This window comes from Heptranchias perlo, unplaced genomic scaffold, assembly GCF_035084215.1.
Source record: "Heptranchias perlo isolate sHepPer1 unplaced genomic scaffold, sHepPer1.hap1 HAP1_SCAFFOLD_408, whole genome shotgun sequence".
NCBI lineage: Eukaryota > Metazoa > Chordata > Chondrichthyes > Hexanchiformes > Hexanchidae > Heptranchias > Heptranchias perlo.
Window position 1 is genome coordinate 195,897 of NW_027139420.1, and position 18,807 is coordinate 214,703.

General features: G+C 47.4%; 1 protein-coding gene and 1 non-coding gene across 6 annotated transcripts; one reads left to right on the top strand and one right to left on the bottom strand.

Annotated features, from left to right (window-relative positions):
• The first annotated feature begins 389 nt into the window (after positions 1–389).
• Positions 390–483, top strand: trnay-gua (transfer RNA tyrosine (anticodon GUA)). Its single transcript has 2 exons — positions 390–426; positions 448–483. It is a non-coding gene; the product is annotated as a tRNA-Tyr (tRNA).
• Positions 484–4,544: 4,061 nt separating this feature from the next.
• LOC137312250 (zinc finger protein 79-like) lies at positions 4,545–18,807 on the bottom strand. 5 transcript variants are annotated; one of them, XM_067978868.1, is made up of 3 exons: positions 18,736–18,807; positions 16,359–16,516; positions 4,545–6,071 (listed from the first exon to the last, which is right to left on the bottom strand). In XM_067978868.1, exon 3 carries the CDS (start codon positions 5,719–5,721, stop codon positions 5,092–5,094), a length of 630 nt encoding a protein of 209 aa, XP_067834969.1. In that variant the 5' UTR covers positions 5,722–6,071; positions 16,359–16,516; positions 18,736–18,807; the 3' UTR covers positions 4,545–5,091. The 5 variants fall into 5 exon arrangements, with proteins under 5 accessions (XP_067834969.1, XP_067834970.1, XP_067834971.1 ...); XM_067978869.1 differs by lacking the exon at positions 18,736–18,807 and adding an exon at positions 18,161–18,273; XM_067978870.1 differs by lacking the exon at positions 18,736–18,807 and adding an exon at positions 17,312–17,397.

Consider the following 18,807-nt stretch of genomic DNA (forward strand, 5'->3'; position numbering starts at 1 on the left):
AAGACTGTCGTGGAAAATAAGACAAAGTCATCCTTCCGTCATTTGTTCAATTCCTGCTCGAAGGAGAACGCGTGATTTTGCAATAAGCAGCAATTAGTTCAAGGTCGCTCTCTGAACTTTACAGGCACCTCACAGATTAACATGTTGCCATGAAGGCACAGGACGCCTCTTTTCCTTTCTCAAACCTGAAAACTTTCTGTGTCTGCCCAAACAAGGCTGCTCTGCCTCTGCTCACCAGCAGGGAGCGCTTTTGAGCAGCAATACTTCAAAACACTCAGCTCTCGCTTTCAGGCAAAAGAAGTCTTCGATCAGCACCGGACTCCACGAGTCTGAACGTGTCAACAGGCGCACGGTGAACAATCACCAAAGACAGCACTGTTTATCACTTCCCTTCGATAGCTCAGCTGGTAGAGCGGAGGACTGTAGTGAATAAAATAAAATAAAGTCATCCTTAGGTCGCTGGTTCAATTCCGGCTCGAAGGAGTGAGTGTGATTTTGGAATAAGCAGCAATTACCTCAAGGTCACTCTCTGAACTTCACAGGCAGCTCACAGATTAACATGTTGCCACTCAGGCACAGGACACCTCTTTTCCTTTCCAAAACCGAAAAGCTTTCTGTGTCTGCCCGAGCACGGCTGTTTCACTCGAGCATTTCCCTCTGCTCACCAGCAGGGAGTGCCTTTGAGCAGCAACACTTCAAATCGCCCTCAATTTCAGGCAAAATGGTCTTCGATCAGTCAGTCAGTCAGGGCTCTCGCTGCTCCTCGAGCTCGGGCGGCTGTTGCTTTCCGGTGACCTCGTCTTCCTTCCGAAGGCTCGGGCTCTTCTCAGCATCACTCATGATTACTGTGGCTTCCCGTTCTGCTGTTCCTCACTTGCTGATGCTCGATACCGCCGATTGGAGCAAAGTATTTAATATATTCAGGGAGCGGCAACCCAAGGCAAGATTTCTCTGCTGGTCTTGGAGCAGCTTGAAGGCGAGTGTGAGGCAGGAACTGTGAGGGGCGATTTACAAACAGCAAACGAGGAATTAGCTCAACTGGTGGAGCGCTCACTTGGCCTGTGAGAAGTAGCGGGATCGTTGATTATATTCTCCACTCACCGTTTGTCTTGGGGCAATTATACAGAAACAAGAGTGTTGTCAGTGAGTCCATCGCCCATGGACTTCCTAAACTTCACTGTGTGTTTGGGTACAGAGAGATCAAGGGGCAGCAAATCTTTTGATGTGCTGCAGTCAGCAAAGGTTCTTGATTTTGCGATGCAGCAAAGATGGAAAGATGAGGTGAGAGATGGAAAAAAAGCTTCGTAATCCTTGATGCCTTCTCTGAAGATTGAATTCAAGCCCTTCAGATTATGACACTGATGCACTGCTTGCTGCACTGAGAAGGCACTTACCAGGTATGGAGCCAGGCAGCACCACCAAGTAGGACAGCTTGCAAGGTATTGAAGGCCATAACATATTGCATAAAAAAATCTAAGCCAGGTAGGAATCGAACCTAATGCGTTATCCATTGCACCACTGGCCCAGATTATAACAAATTAGTAGCAGTGGGAGGCAGTGGGCATGGCGGAGGTACTAAATAAATACATTGCATCTGTCTTTCCCAAGGAAGAAGACGCTGCCAGAGTGTCAGTAAAGGAAGATGTTGTAGAGACACTGGATTGGCTAAAAATTTATAAAGAGGAGGTACTGGAAAAGCTGACTGTACTTAAAGTAGATCCGTCATCTGGTCCGGATGGGATGCATCCTCGGTTGCTGAGGGAAGTAACGGTGGAAATTGCAGAGGTACTGGCAAAAAACCTCCAAACATCCTTAGAAATGGGGGTGATGCCAGAGGACTGGAGAATTGCAAATGTTACACCCCTGTTCAAGAAAGGGTGAAAGAAAAAATCCAGCAACTACTGACCAGTCAGTTTAACCTCGGTAGTGGAGAAAGTTCTAGCAACGATAATCCGGGACAGAATTAGCAGTCAATTGGACAAGGATTAGGGAAAGCCAGCACGGATTTGTTAAAGGCAAATCGTGTTTAATTAACTTGATACAGTTTTTTGATGAGGTAACAGAGAGTAGATGAGGGCAATGCAGTTAATGTGGTGTGTATGGACTTCGAAAAGGTGTCAGATAAAGTGCCGTATAATGGGTTTGTCATCAAGATTGAAGCCCATGGAATAAAAGGGGCAGTAGCAGCATGGATACAGAATTGGCTAAATAACAGGAAACAGAGTGTAGTGGTGAACGGTTGTTTTTCGGAATGGAGGGAGGTGTACAGTGGTGTTCCCCAGGGGTCGGTGCTGGGACCACTGCTTTCCTTGATATACATTAATGACTTGGACTTGGGGATACAGGGCACAATTTCCAAATTCTTGCTACCAAAATGCTCCACTTCACTGTCATCTGCATTAAAATTCATTGGCCAATTATACACCCATTTTGCAAGTTTATGAATGTATTTTGTATTTGGTCGCAATCTTCATCAATATTATCCAAACTCCACCCCACCCCGCCAATCTGGTGTCATCTGTAAATTTTGAAATTGTACTTCCGATTCCCGAGTCCAATTCATTGATGTGAATTGTGAACAGTGGTCCCAGAACCAATCCTTGTGGAGCCCCACTTTCCACCTTATACAGTGTGAGTCGCTACAATTAACCCCACTCTCTGTTTTAGAGCAGTCGTCAAGAGAAACTTCTTTACATAGGGAGTAGGCAGTCTGTGGAATTCACTTCCACGGTTAGTGTTTGGGGCACACAGTTCTGTAATGACAAGTGGTCCTCATGTTTTTATCCAAAACAGGCCTCAGCCCAGTCATTTACTCTAAATGTTGGTGCAATAGTTCAAGCTCAGAGGTGCCAGGTATCGGGAGCAGCAGTAGCTGTAAATAAAATCTAAATGTAAGTAAATACCAATACAGTTCATCTTCATCTATTTCTAGTTTAATAACTTTTGCTGAATGTGGCCCAGGCCAAGTGCCAGGATATCGGGTCAGGTTCACCACAGGAAATGAGTTTGACATCCCTGAGATAGACAATGTGAACCGGATTACCCTCATCCACTAACCCAGCAACTTCTTCAAAAAACTCAAGCAAGTTTGTAAGACACCATTTTCTTTCCCAGAAGCCGTGTTGAGTATCTCTAATGGCTCCTTCTCTTTCCCCGTGATCATAAACAGCATCTCTTAGGATCCCTTCAAGCATCTTCCCTCTGATCGAGGTTACACTGATGGGCCTGTCATTCCCCGGCTCTGATTTGACCCTTCAATGAAAATGGGAACTACGTGAGCTCCCTTCCTATCTCAGGGGACAATCCCTGACTCTTGAGCTGTTGAAGATACAGGCAAGGGGCTCACAGAGCACCCGTCCCATCTCTTTAAACACCCGGGGGTGGATATCATCTGGACCTGGAGCACAATGCATTTTGAGAGTTCATATTTTATCCAAAGTGACATCCCATTCTATTTTAATATTTATGATGTTATTGTTGACAGCACATCCCACAGCTGGAATCTGAGCCTCATCCACAGGAGTGTAGACTGATGAGAAATAATCATTCAACAGCTCTGCCATAGCCCGGGAATCTGTCCTGAACTGTCTTTCAGTGGCCCTAAAGCATCTTTAATGGTCTTCTGACTCCTGACGTAGCTGGAAAGACATTTGCTATTATTCTCAGAATTGGGCACCATCTTCTTTTCCAAAGATCTCTGAGCTTCTCTAATGGCTGCTTTTGTCTCCCTCGATTGTGGGTGATATTTGACCCAATTCTCCTGTAAACTGAATTCATCCTGATCCGATCTGGGTTAAATGTAAGACAGTTCGGGGAGTCAGGAATCATTCACCGCGAGACCCACACTGAGACCCAGACGGTTCCTTAGTAAGGATTCCTCTGGTACCTCAGCATATCTTTGTCAGCTTTCTCACAGTCCACTCCTGGAGGCCCCACTCCCTGAGCCTGCAACCTTCAGCAGGGTCAGTGGTGGAGTTCCGCAGTGGGAGTGATCCCAGAGTAACTGTCGGGATCGCCCCCACCCTGTGGATGGTCCGGATCGTGTATTTTTAGTGATCCTGGTGTCTAACACGCACACATCAATAAAACCGGGAATTCTGGAACACACTGCAGGTCCTTCTTTATCTGGAGATCGAATGACTGTTGTATAATTGTACCAGCAGTTAACAGGCTCCTGTGAACTCCTCCCTCTGCTATTTTAATTCAGACTTTAACCCATTTATTTTTAACAGGTTTATTTTAAATGAGTCAACGCCTGCCTTAAATGGTAGACTCAGGACTGTCACACAAACAGGTTAAATCTTCATCGAATAATGACCACTGTCATTTTTAAACTGGACGCCGCACGGTGACTTTGCTGTCAGTGAAGAGAGACGAGAAAGACCAAAGTGCCGTTTGCCCCTCTCAGTGTGGCCCTGAAGGACTGTGTCCAGGCTGAAGTTCTGTTCCCACCGGACGATCCTCCCCCCAGATTGTCCTTTCTGAGCTCCAGTCAGGTGATGCTAAACACTCAGGTGGGAAAGACCAAAATCTACAACAAGGTGTTTAAAACAAAGCTGATTTATTTCACAAATATCCTGAATATTAAACTCCAGCCCAGTTATCGGGGTGATGAACATCAGGAGAAACAAACCCCAACTGTCAGAATGAACATGGTTCAGTCCTGGATGGGATTAACAGCAGAATCCAACCCCTGCAGTCATATGTGAACTCGCTGGTGTCTCAGCACGTGTGATGACTGAGTGAATCCCTTCCCACACACGGAGCAGGTGAACAGTCTCTCAACCAATGGGCATGCGTTGATGTGTCAGCAGTTCATTTCTGCTTTTAAAGCTCTTCTCACAGTCACTGAGTTAAAAGGTCACTCAATAGTGTCAACAAGTGGATGTTTCAGAAGGTGGGATGAATTCGTGAATCCCTTCCCACACACGGAGCAGGTGAACAGTCTCTCCCCAGTGTGAGTGCGTCGATGTCTCAGCGGATCATTTCTGATTTTAAATCTTTTCTCACAGTCAGAACATTTAAAGGTCTCTCTTCAGTGTGAACTCGCTGGTGTGACAGAAGGAGGGATGACCGAGTGAATCTCTTCTTTCACACAGAGCAGGAGAACGGCCTCTCCCCAGTGTGAACTCGCTGGTGAGTGCGTTGGTGTTTCAGCAGATTAAATTTGCTTTTAAACCTCTTCTCACAGTCAGAACATTTAAAAGGTCTCTCCCCAGTGTGAACTCGCTGGTGTGTCAGCAGGGCAGATGACTGAGTGAATCCTTTCCCACACACGGAGCAGGTGAACGGCCTCTCCCCAGTGTGAGTGCGTTGGTGTTTCAGCAGATTAAATTTGCTTTTAAACCTCTTCTCACAGTCAGAACATTTAAAAGGTCTCTCCCCAGTGTGAACTCGCTGGTGTGTCAGCAGGTTGGATGACTGAGTGAATCCTTTCCCACACACGGAGCAGGTGAACGGCCTCTCCCCAGTGTGGGTGCGTTGGTGTCTCAGCAGTTCAATTTTGCTTTTAAATCTCTTCTCACAGTCAGAACATTTGAAAGGTCTCTCCCCAGTGTGAACTCGCTGGTGTTTCAGCAGGTCGGATGACTGAGTGAATCCCTTCCCACACACGGAGCAGGTGAACGGCCTCTCCCCAGTGTGAGTGCGTCGATGAGTTTCCAGCTCTGAAGGGTAATTGAATCCCTTCCCACAGTCCCCACATTTCCACGGTTTCTCCATGGTCTGGGTGTCCTTGTGTCTCTCCAGGTTGGACGATCAGTTGAAGCCTCGTCCAAGCACAGAACCCGTGTACGGTTTCTCCCCGCTGTGAATGGTGCGATGTTTTTTCTGGCTGTGCAACTGGTTAAAGCTCTTTCCACAATCAGTGCACTGGAACACTCTCACTCGTGTGTGTGTCTCGGTGCTTTTCCACTCACACTGATGTTTGAAATCTTCTCCCACGGATAGAACAGACAAACATTTCTCCTTCAACATTCAAAGGCCGATGATATTCAGGTCCTGATGAATCGAGTGACTCTGTCAGATCTTGACGTGATCTTTGGTTTGAGTTTCCCTCTGTAAATCCTCCCCTGTAAAAGGAGTTTATAAAAGTTATCACTGTAATTGCAGGATAGAAATTCAGATCAGATAACTCTACTTTCTATGGAACATTATTTCCTCTCTCATTCCTCAAAGCTGTAAATCCCCGTCCCACACACTCTCCCTCCTCCCTGTGCTGAAATCCAAACCCATCGCATCATCTTTCAGTGGCCCAAAACCATGAGTGAAAGGGTGAGAGAGTGAGTGAGTGTGAGAGCAGCAGTGGGCTCGGTGTGGAGAATGAAGTGGGGCAGGTGGAGCATGTTTCAGTGGGGCAGCAGTGATCATAATCTCATTCGGTTTAGAACAGTTATGGAAAAGGACAGGGGACAGTCAAATGTGAAAATACTTAACTGGAGGAGGGCAAATTCCAGTGAGTTAAAAAGGGATCTTGTCCAGGTGGATTGGAATCAAAAATTGGCAGGCAGAACAGTAATTGAACAGTGGGAGGCCTTCAAGGAGGAGTTGGTTTGGGTACAGAGTAGACAAATTCCCACGAGGAGGAAAGGAACAGCATCCAAAGCTAGAGCTCCCTGGATGACTGAAGATATAGAGATCACCATTTCTCCTTCATTTACAGACGCTCCCTGACCGATCACCATTTCTCCATCATTTACAGACGCTCCCTGACCGATCACCATTTCCCCTTCATTTGCAGACGCTCCCTGACCGATCTCCATTTCTCCTTCATTTACAGACGCTCCCTGACCGATCACCATTTCTCCTTCATTTACAGACACTCCCTGACCGATCCCCATTTCCCCTTCATTTGCAGACGCTCCCTGACCAATCTCCATTTCTCCTTCATTTACAGACGCTCCCTGACCGATCACCATTTCTCCTTCATTTACAGACGCTCCCTGACCGATCCCCATTTCCCCTTCATTTACAGACGCTCCCTGACCGATCACCATTTCTCCTTCATTTACAGACGCTCCCTGACCGATCCCCATTTCTCCTTCATTTACAGACGCTCCCTGACCGATCACCATTTCTCCTTCATTTACAGACGCTCCCTGACCGATCACCATTTCTCCTTCATTTACAGACGCTCCCTGACCGATCCCCATTTCTCCTTCATTTACAGACGCTCCCTGACCGATCACCATTTCTCCTTCATTTACAGACGCTCCCTGACCGATCCCCATTTCTCCTTCATTTACAGACGCTCCCTGACCGATCCCCATTTCCCCTTCATTTCCCGGCGGGTAGTGAGGGGGGGATAATGTTCACTGTTTTATATTCGGGTCTGGGGCCGCACTCGGGGTTTGTAAAGCCTGAGCCTGGGCCTGAGCCCGGACCCGGGCCCCGGGGTTTATTGAGCCTCTTGCTCCGATCCTCTGACCTGCACCGAACGCGCTCCTCCCGCAGCCTCGACTGGCCGCGCATGCTCAGGACACACTGACCGATAATGAGTCACTACTGCGCCTGCGCACTGGGCTCCACTGATTCAGATAGGGCACAATCTGCACCGCGCTGCATGCTGGGTGATGCAGCCGCCATTGATGATCTTAATATCAGGCCGAAAAACAAAGACATTGGAAGCAGACAATTCAAGTGTTTAATTTATTTTCTAAATAATTCAATCATTCAATTCATTTCATAAATAATTGAATAGTTCAATTCATTAAATAATCAATTCTTTAATTTATTACATAAAAAATTAGTGTTTAATTTATCATAGAAATAATTCAATAGTTTAATTCATTATATAAATATTCCTTCGTTTAATTTATTATATAAAGAACTCAATATTTAGGTGAATTATTTATATAATAAATTAAACACGAGACTTCTTTATGTAATAAAGTCAACAATTGATTATTTATATAATAAATGAAACACTTGATTATTTATATAATAAATGAAACACTTGATTATTTATATAATGAATGAAACACTTGATTATTTATATAATGAATAACGTTTTGAAATTCTTCATTCAATAAATTAAATAATGGATTATTAATATGATTAAATAAACACTTGAATCTTTGTATGATAAGTTAAACCTGTGAATTAATTATACAATTTAAACACTTGACCTCTTTATATAATAATTTTAACACTTGGATTATTTATATAATAAACTAAACAATATAATTGGTTATTTATATAATAAATTTAACACTTGTGTGATTTATGTAATAAATTAAGCTGTTGAATTATTTATATAATAAATTAAACACAAATTATTTGTATAATGAATTAAACCATTGTTTCTTCATAGAATAAATTTAACACTTGAATTATTTATATAATAAATTAAACAATTGATTTTTTTATATAATAAATTAGACATGCATTATTATATAATAAATTAAACTATTGAATGATTTGGATATTTAATTTATTATGAAAATAATTCAATAGTTTAATTTAACAACTGACGTAGTTATGTAAGAAATTAAACAAATGATTATTTATATAATGAATTAAACTATTGAATTATTTATATAATAAATGAAACAGTTGAATTATTTAGATAATAAATTAAACAAATGAAGTATTTACGTAATAAATTATACACTTGAATGCTTCATATAATAAATTAAACACTTGTTTATTTGTATAATAAATTCACAAATTGAATTATTTATACAATAAATTAAACGGAGCTATTTATATAGTAAATTATACACTTCAATTATATAATTAAACTACTGAATTATTTATCAAATATATCAATTTAATTATTCATATAATAAATTAAACAATTCAATAATTTACATAAAAATTAAACGCTTGAATTATTTATAAAATATTAAACAATTGAACTATTTACATAATAAATTTAGCTGTTGAATTTTTTATACAATAAATTAAACTCGGTTATTTACATAATAAATTAATCAATCGAATAATTTAAACTATTGAATTCACTTTATAATAAATGAAACATTTGAAGTATTCATATAATAAATTAAACACTTGAAAACAATTTGATTATTGATATAATAAAATAAGCATTTATTTAATGAATTAAAATATTGAGTTATTTATTTTACATTTTAAACTTTTCAATTATTTATATAATAAATGAAGCCAGCTTGGACAAAATGGAGGCAAGCGCAGAGTCCGTATTGGACAAAATGGCGGCCGGCGCGGCCACCATCTTGGAAAAAATGGCAGCAAGCACGGCCGCCATCTTGGAAAACATGGCGGCAGGCGCGGCCGACATCTTGGATAAAATGGCGGCAAGCACGGCCACCATCTTGGAAAAAATGGCCACCGCCGTCATCTTATCAGATGGCGGCAAGAGGCCGACAGAGTGTCGCCAGTGATCCCGCAGTGACCCCAGAATGTCCCAGTGATCCCGCAGTGACCCCAGAATGTCCCAGTGATCCCGCAGTGACCCCAGAATGTCCCAGTGACCCCAGAGTGATGCCGGGGTCCCAGAGTGCACCCAGTCAGCCCAGAGTGAGGCCAGGGTGCAGCCGGGGATCCCAGAGCGATGCCAGAGCGGCGGCCTTTGCGTTTGGGCCACCACAACAACCACCACCACAACTGTACTGTACGTGTACAGCACAGAGTGGGTAAAAGGGAATGATTCACTCCTGTCTGGTACTGTACGGCCCGTGTGTGTCTCAGTGTCAGCTCCTGTACATGTACAGCACAGAGTGGGTAAAAGGGAACGATTCACTCCTGTCTGGTACTGTACGGCCCGTGTGTGTCTCAGTGTCAGCTCCTGTACATGTACAGCACACGGTGGGTAAAAGGGAACGATTCACTCCTGTCTGGTACTGTACGGCCCGTGTGTGTCTCAGTGTCAGCTCCTGTTCATGTACAGCACACAGTGGGTAAAAGGGAACGATTCACTGAGAGATTGCAATGTTGAGTGTAACGGTTATTTGAGGGGTTCAGTCCCTAAACGGGCTGTGTTTTGACAGACACTTTTTACAGTAAGGAGTTGAGTTTAGTTTAGGGAGGTGGGTACAATCCGTGTCTGGGATTCACTGGCCCTGTGAAATATTGAATTTTGCTCACAATATGGTGTGTTTGGATCAATGGGGGACAAGGTTTAACTACACTGGGCTGGATTGTTTTATAAATCTCTCATTGACTGGGTCTTTCCGACCAGGATGGGAGCTGCTTCTCTCTCTCTGTAAACACCCTGAGGCAGTGAAACACTCTCTGACAAACTGTTCACAGGAACCAACCCATCAGACATGGGGAATAGACAAATACCTGGGACTGGAAATGAGCCTCCCACCAACAGAGCAGAGAGAAGGAGGAAATCATCACACCTTCAAGATCTGGATCGGTTTTGTCATTGGAGCAGGTTCTGGTTAATTTTACTGCTTTAAAGTTATGTTATGGGACCAGTGAGACTGAGACACACACACACACACACACACACACACAGACTGTACAGTCAGGAGACACGTGGTCCTTGCACAGACATTGGGTTTGAATTGAGCTGAGCTGTGCCACAAATGAATATGGGATTAAAATCTCAAATTCCAATCAGTTTGCTCCCGAGCTTCCCCATGTGTCTGTGTGGTTCCATTACAATACAATTTCACATGGGGGCCCAAAATGGCTTCGGAATTAACACTATTTCTTTCTGAGTTGTCAGTGACCTTTTCAAAAATTAAACTTCAAACTAAGAAAACATTTGGAGGCTGTTTTCACATTTCGGCTCTCTGCGTGCTGCAGGACGCTCCCTGAAAGAGCTTTTAATTTCAATTAAGACCCGAGATATGTCACATTGTCAGCCTCTGAATAATAGTTTGATCCACTTTGTGTTATTTCTGAAAAGTTGCACTTGTAATGAATGAAGGGAGGAATTTGGGCTCGAACAGATGCTGATATTCTGGCATGACGGAGCTGGGCAGAGATGAGTGATTGGGTCCACAGCATTCCTGCCCTCCCCACCATCTTCTTTAACTTATATTTTTGTATTGCTAGAAACAGCATGTAAGGGGTTAACTCCTGATACCATATAAAGTTTGTTACTGTGTGTCTCAGTGTCAGCTCCTGTACATGTACAGCACATGGTGGGTTAAAGGGAACGATTCACTCCTGTCTGGTACTGTACGGCCCGTGTGTGTCTCAGTGTCAGCTCCTGTACATGTACAGTACACAGTGGGTAAAAGGGAACGATTCACTCCTGTCTGGTACTGTACGGCCCGTGTGTGTCTCAGTGTCAGCTCCTGTACATGTACAGTACATAGTGGGTAAAAGGGAACGATTCACTCCTGTCTGGTACTGTACGGCCCGTGTGTGTCTCAGTGTCAGCTCCTGTACATGTACAGTACATAGTGGGTAAAAGGGAACGATTCACTCCTGTCTGGTACTGTACGGCCCGTGTGTGTCTCAGTGTCAAAGGTGTGAGAGGCCGAGACAGAGAGAGGGTGACAGAGATAGAGAGAGAGAGAGAGAGTAACAGCGAGAGAGAGAGAGAGAGAGAGAGACAGATTGCGAAAAACACAGCGGGAGAGTGGGAGATAGGCAGAGAGACAGCGAGGGGGACAGATAGGTCGTGAGAAAAACAGAGAGAGAGAGAAAGAGAGCGAGGGGGAGAGAGAGAGAGAAAAAGTCAGAGAGGGGAAGAGAGGCCGAGAGAGAGAGAGGGGGATAGAGAGGGAGAGGAGGAGAGAGAGAGAGAGAATGATGGAGAGAGAGATAGAAAGAGAGCGAGAGAGAGACAGAGAAAAAGGCAAAGACAGGGCGAGAGAGGCAGAGAGAGAGAGACAGAGAGAGGGGTAAAGAGGCAGAGGGAGAGAGAGGGACAGAGAGAAGGGGAGAGAGGCAGAGAGAGACAGAGGCAGAGACAGAAAAAGACAGAGAGAGTGGGGGGAGAGAGAGAGAATAACAGAGAGAGGCAGAGAGATAGAGAGAGAGAAAGAGAGAGAGAGAAAATGACAGAGAGGGGAGAGAGGCAGAGAAAGACAGCGAACAGAGGGTGAGAGAAAAAGACAGAGCGAGGGGGAGAGAGAGTGTGAGGGGGTCTCCTGCCAGAAAGCGGGACTTGTGTCGGTGAGGGTCCTGCAGGGTGTTTGGGTGATGTGCCTGTCATGGTTGAATAGCTGCCAGTGTGTGTGACCTGTGAGTTGTGGGTGTGCGGCTTGCAACAGTGGTAATGTGTGAGGGTGAGAGGAAGCATCTGATTGAAAGAGTTTTTTGGTGGGTGGGAGATGGGGGCCCCCCTTGCTGTTGAGAAGCCATTAAACAGCCCAGAGAGGCCTGGCTGCTCGCAGGAATCGGGTAAATCACCAGGCAGTACCAATTCACTCTCTGCCTCTCTCTCGCCCTGTCTCCATCTTTTTCTCTCTCTCTCTGCCTCTCGCCTCCTCTCTCTCTGTCTCCCCGCTCTGTCTTTTTCTCTCTCTCTCTCTCTCTCTCTCTCTGCCTCTCACCCCCTCTCTCTCTGTCCCTCTCTCTCTGTTGTCTTTCCGAATTTCTCTTGTTAGGAAAGTACTCAGGTACTGTACGGCCTGTGTGTGTCTCAGTGTCAGCTCCTGTACATGTATAGTACACAGTGGGTAAAAGGGAACGATTCACTCCTGTCTGGTACTGTACGGCCCATGTGTGTCTCAGTGTCAGAGGGTGTGAGAGGCCGAGAGAGAGAGAGAGAGAGGGGGAGAGAGAGAAATGGACAGAGAGAGAGAGGGGGAGAGAGAGAGAGAGAGAGAGAAGGTCAGAGAGAGAAAAAGACAGAGGGAGAGGGGGAGATAGGCAGCGAGAAAGCGAGGGGGACAGATAGATAGAGAATAAAACAGAGAGAGAGAGGGGGAGAGAGAGAGAGAGAAAAGGTCAGAGAGAGGAGAAGAGAGGCTGAGAGAGGGAGGGACAGAGAGAGTGGAGGAGAGAGGCAGAGAGAGAGAGAGAATGATGGAGAGAGGGATAGAGAGAGAAAAAGACAGAGAGAGCGGGAGAGAGGGATAGAGAGAGAGAAAAGGACGGAGAGACGAGGGAGAGAGGCAGAGAGAGAGAGACACACACAGAGAAAGAGAGAAACAGAGAGAGAGGGGGAAAGAGGCAGAGGGAGAGAGAGGGACAGAGAGACAGAGAAAAAGACAGAGAGAGAGAGAGAGACAGAGGAAGAGGGGGAAAGAGGCAGAGAGAGAGAGCGAAAACGACAGAGGATGGGGGAGAGACAGAGAATAAGACAGAGAGAGAGGCAGAGAGAGATAGAGAGAGAGAGAGAGAGAGAGAAAAAGACAGAGAGAGGAAGAGAGGCAGCGAAAGAGAGGGGAAGAGAGAGAGACAGAGTGAGAGCAGGAGAGAGGCAGAGAGAGGGGGGGGGTGAGAGAGAGGGGGAGAGACAGAGAGAGAGAGAAAAAGACAGAGTGGGAGGGGTGAGAGAGAAAGAGAGGGGTGAGAGGGACAGAGAGAGAGAAAAAGACAGAGAGAGAGACAGAGAGAGAGAGGGGCAAAGAGGCAGAGGGAGAGAGAGGGACAGAGAGACAGAGAAAAAGATAGAGAGAGAGAGAGAGAGAGAGAGAGAAAAAGACAGAGAAGGGAGAGAGGCAGCGAGAGAGAGAGAGAGACAGGGGGAGAGAGATAGGGACAGAGAGAGGAAGAGCGGCAGCGAGGGGGGGGGAGAGAGAGAGAGAGAGAGAGAGAGACAGGTGGAGAGAAAAAGAAAGAGAGAGATGGGGACAGAGAGAGGGATGGAGAGAGGGAGTCACAAAGAGAGAGGGGAAGAGAGAGAGCGGGAGAGAGGCAGAGAGAGAGAGAGAAAAAGACAGTGAGAGGGCTGAGGGAGAGAGAGAGAGTGACAGAGATAGCGGTAGAGAGAGAGAGTGGGAGAGAGAGAGAAAAAGACAGAGAGAGAAAAAGACAGAGAGAGAAAAAGACAGAGAGAGAAAAAGACAGAGAGAGAAAAAGACAGAGAGAGAAAAAGACAGAGAGAGAAAAAGACAGAGAGAGAAAAAGACAGAGAGAGAAAAAGACAGAGAGAGAAAAAGACAGAGAGAGAAAAAGACAGAGAGAGAAAAAGACAGAGAGAGAAAAAGACAGAGAGAGAAAAAGACAGAGAGAGGGGGGACAGAGAGAGGGGGGACAGAGAGAGGGGGGACAGAGAGAGAGGGACTCCCTGCAAGAAAACGGGACGTGTGTCGGTGAGGGACCTGGTGGTTGTTTGGGTGATGTGCCTGTCATGGTTGAATAGGTGCCAGTGTGTGTGACCTGTGGGTTGTGGGTGTGCGGCTTGCAACAGTGGTAATGTGTGAGGGTGAGAGGAAGCATCTGATTGAAAGAGTTTATTGCGAGGTGGGAGATGGGGGCCCTCCCTTGCTGGTGAGAAGCCATTAAACAGCCCAGAGAGGCCTGGCTGCTCGCGGGAATCGGGTAAATCACCAGGCAGGACCAATCCACTCTCTGCCTCTCTACCACACTCTCTGCCCCTCTCTCTCTCTTTTTCTTTCTCTCTGTCCCCCTCTCTCCTTCTGCCTCTCGCTCCTCTCTCTCTCACCCTCTCTGTCTTTCTCTCTCTGACTCTCTCCCCGCTCTGCCTTTTTCTCTCTCTCTCTCTGCCTCTCGCCCCCCCTCTCTCTGTCCTTTTCTCTCTCTCTGCCCCTCTCTCTCTGTTGTCTTTCTGAATTTCTCTTGATTGAAAAGTACTCAGGTACGGTACGGCCCGTGTGTGTCTCAGTGTTAGCTCCTGTACATGTACAGTACACAGTGGGTAAAAGGGAACGATTCACTGAGAGATTGCAATGTTGAGTGTAACGGTTATTTGAGGGGTTCAGTCCCTAAACGGGCTGTGTTTTGACAGACACTTTTTACAGTAAGGAGTTGAGTTTAGGGAGGTGGGTACAATCTGTGTCTTGGACTCACTGGCCCTGTGAAATATTGAATTTTGCTCACAATATGGTGTGTTTGGATTAATGGGGGACAAGGTTTAACTGCACTGGGCTGGATTGTTCATAAATCTCTCATTGACTGGGTCTTTCAGACCAGGATGGGAGCTGCTTCTCTCTCTCTCTCTGTAAACACCCTGAGGCAGTGAAACACTCTCTGACAAACTGTTCACAGGAACCAACCCATCAGACATGGGGAATAGACAAATACCTGGGACTGGAAATGAGCCTCCCACCAACAGAGCAGAGAGAAGGAGGAAATCATCACACCTTCAAGATCTGGATCGGTTTTAGCCATGATGTGGAGATGCCGGTGATGGACTGGGGTTGACAATTGTAAACAATTTTACAACACCAAGTTATAGTCCAACGATTTTATTTGAAATTTACAAGCTTTTGGAGGCTTCCTCCTTCCTCAGGTAAATGTCAGGAACTCCTCGAAGCCTACGCATTTATAAATCACAGAACAATACATGGTGATTATAGATAGTCTTTGCAACTGCCCGTTGCCAAGGCAATCACAGTGTTCAGACAGAGAGGTGTTACCTACAGAGCCCCCGAATATACAGTCAACACAAATAAAAACAGAAAAGAGAGAGGCAGAAACATCCAGAAGGCAGAGAAAGCCAGCATATGACCCGTTATATTAAAAACAGATAGCTTTTGTTCGCTGGTGGGGTTACGTGCAGCGTGACATGAACCCAAGATCCCGGTTGAGACCGTCCTCATGGGTGCGGATCGGTTTTGTCTTTGGAGCAAGTTCTGGTTAATTTTACTGCTTTAAAGTTATGTTATGAGACCAGTGAGACTGAGACACACACACACACACACACACACACAGACACAGACTGTACAGTCAGGAGACACGTGTCCCTTGCACAGACATTGGGTTTGAATTGAGCTGAGCTGTGCCACAAATGAATATGGGATTAAAATCTCAAATTCCAATCAGTTTGCTCCCGAGCTTCCCCATGTGTCTGTGTGATTCCATTACAATACAATTTCACATGGGGGCCCAAAATGGCTTGAGAATTAACACGATTTCTTTCTGAGTTGTCAGTGACCTTTTCAAAAATTAAACTTCAAACTAAGAAAACATTTGGAGGCTGTTTTCACATTTGGGCTCTCTGCGTGCTGCAGGACGCTCCCTGAAAGAGCTTTTAATTTCAATTAAGACCGAGATATGTCACATTGTCAGCCTCTGAATAATAGTTTGATCCACTTTGTGTTATTTCTGAAAAGTTGCACTTGCAGTGAACAGATGGTGATATTCAGTTGGACGGTCGGTACTGAGGGAGCGCTGCACTGTCAGACGGTCAGTGTGTGTCTCAGTGTCAGCTCCTGCACAATGTCCCAGTGAACCCCCAGTGTCCCCAGAATGTCCCAGTGATCCCCCAGTGTCCCCAGAATGTCCCAGTGATCCCCAGAATGTCCCAGTGGCCCCAGAGTAACCCAGACATGACTCACGTGGCCCCCATCGGGTCCAGGCCGCGGTGAAGGTCTCAGTCAGTCAGTTCCCAGCGGAGAGAACGATTCTTGGCCCAGGATTCCCCCTCATCCTCCTCCTTCTCACAAAATGTCTCTTTCCTGGATCATCTCCTTGCAGCATTTCATCGAAAAGTTTCCTGAGGGGAGAGAGGGAATTGATTACAACACAAAAGCAAGGGATTAAAAAGGCACAGCAAGAGCCCAGAGTTTCCTCTCCTCCCACTCCCCCTCTCTCTCCCCCCTCCCTCCCACTCCCTCTCCCAGTTACACCGACAATCCCTCAGCCCCAACACTGAAACACAAATCCCGGTTACAAACAAGAGAATCTAAAGAGAGAGAAAAGTTGGGAGAGAGACAGAGAGAGAAATACACTCAGGACAGGCTGGAGGACCCCGGCAGACTGAGAGATTGTCCCCGCCCCCCTGGGGAGGGTTTGGGACGAGACACACGGCCATCCCCCCTACCCCCCGGGGAGCTCCCTGCTTCAGCCTTTGAGATATTATGTAAGGAATCTTACAACACCAGGTTATAGTCCAACAGTTTTATCTGAAAATCACAAGCTTTCGGAGGCTTTCTCCTTTGTCAGGTGAGTGTGGGATTCCATAGTCAGAGAACAATGCTGGTGACTACAGATAATCTTTCCAACTGCCCGTTGTCAAGGCAATCAAAGGATTCGAATAGTGTTCAGACAGAGACGTTACATACGGGACTACTGAATATACTGATTGTCCCGTATGTCGTGTCTCTCTGTCTGAACACTATTCGACTCCCTTTGATTGCCTTGACAACGGCAGTTGGAAAGATTATCTGTAATCACCAGGCATTGTGCTCTGACTATAAAGCGGTGCCTTTCATGGAATCCCACACTCACCTGACAAAGGAGAAAACCTCCGAAAGCTTGTGATTTTCAAATAAAACTGTTGGACTATAACCTGGTGTTGTAAGATTCCTGACATTTGTCCACCCCAGTCCATCACCGGCATCTCCACATCATTTGAGATATTAGACTGAATCTCATGTGTCTCCCTCAGGGACCTGTCCATTCTCATGTTAATCCAGGACAGCCCAGGCAGGACTGGTTTGACCAGGAGACCTGTCTGCTGGAATGAGCCACATTTCAAGGACCTATTTTACTGATTTGAAAACCCTCACAGCCTGTCTCCCCCTCTTCCCTCACCCCAAACCGAGTCCCCCCCACCCCTCAGCCTGTCTCCCCCTCTTCCCTCACCTCAAACCGAGTCCCCCCCACCCTCAGCCTGTCTCCCCCTCTTCCCTCAACCCCAAACCGAGTCCCCCCCCACCCTCAGCCTGTCTCCCCCTCTTCACACCCCAAACCGAGTCCCCCCCACCCTCAGCCTGTCTCCCCCTCTTCCCTCACCCCAAACCGAGTCCCCCCACCCTCAGCCTGTCTCCCCCTCTTCCCTCACCCCAAACCGAGTCCCCCCCACCCTCAGCCTGTCTCCCCCTCTTCCCTCACCCCAAACCGAATCCCCCCCACCCTCAGCCTGTCTCCCCCCTCTTCCCTCACCCCAAACCGAGTCCCCCCCACCCTCAGCCTGTCTCCCCCTCTTCCCTCACCCCAAACCGAGTCCCCCCCCACCCTCAGCCTGTCTCCCCCTCTTCCCTCACCCCAAACCGAGTCCCCCCCACCCTCAGCCTGTCTCCCCCCTCCCCCCGTGACCCAAACACCCCGGGGACCTCCGACACATCCCACCCTGCCCGGCGTCCACATTGAAAGAACTAAAGTTGGGGACAGGCCTCTCCCCTCCATCCCATAATACCAGGCCGCCCATAGTAACGGTCGCTGGGCCTGGGCCCGGAATCCGTTGCCCCTGGAAACCGCGCAGGAACCGAGCGACCCGAGAGCGGCCTCAGGCCCGACTCCCAGTCCCCGGCCTCAAGGCCCCTCCCCGACTCCCAGTCCCCGGCCTCAGGCCCTCCCCGACTCCCAGTCCCCGGCCTCAGGCCCCTCCCCGACTCCCAGTCCCCGGCCTCAGGCCCCTCCCCGACTCCCAGTCCCCGGCCTCAGGCCCCTCCCCGACTCCCAGTCCCCGGCCTCAGGCCCCTCCCCGACTCCCAGTCCCCGGCCTCAGGCCCCTCCCCGACTCCCAGTCCCCGGCCTCAGGCCCCCTCCCCGACTCCCAGTCCCGGCCTCAGGCCCTCCCCGACTCCCAGTCCCCGGCCTCAGGCCCCTCCCCGACTCCCAGTCCCCGGCCTCAGGCCCCTCCCCGACTCCCAGTCCCCGGCCTCAGGCCCCTCCCCGACTCCCAGTCCCCGGCCTCAGGCCCCTCCCCGACTCCCAGTCCCCGGCCTCAGGCCCCTCCCCGACTCCCAGTCCCGCGCCTCAGGCCCTCACCTCCTCCCCCCGCCCTGCTCCTGCCCCTCGCCGCCCTGAACCAGCTGCTGGCCGCCGGCGCCATCTCCTTCA

Bases quoted from the DNA above. Each gene is read 5' to 3' on its own strand.
- LOC137312250 (XM_067978868.1), bottom strand. From the start codon at position 5,721: ATGGAGAAACCGTGGAAATGTGGGGACTGTGGGAAGGGATTCAATTAC.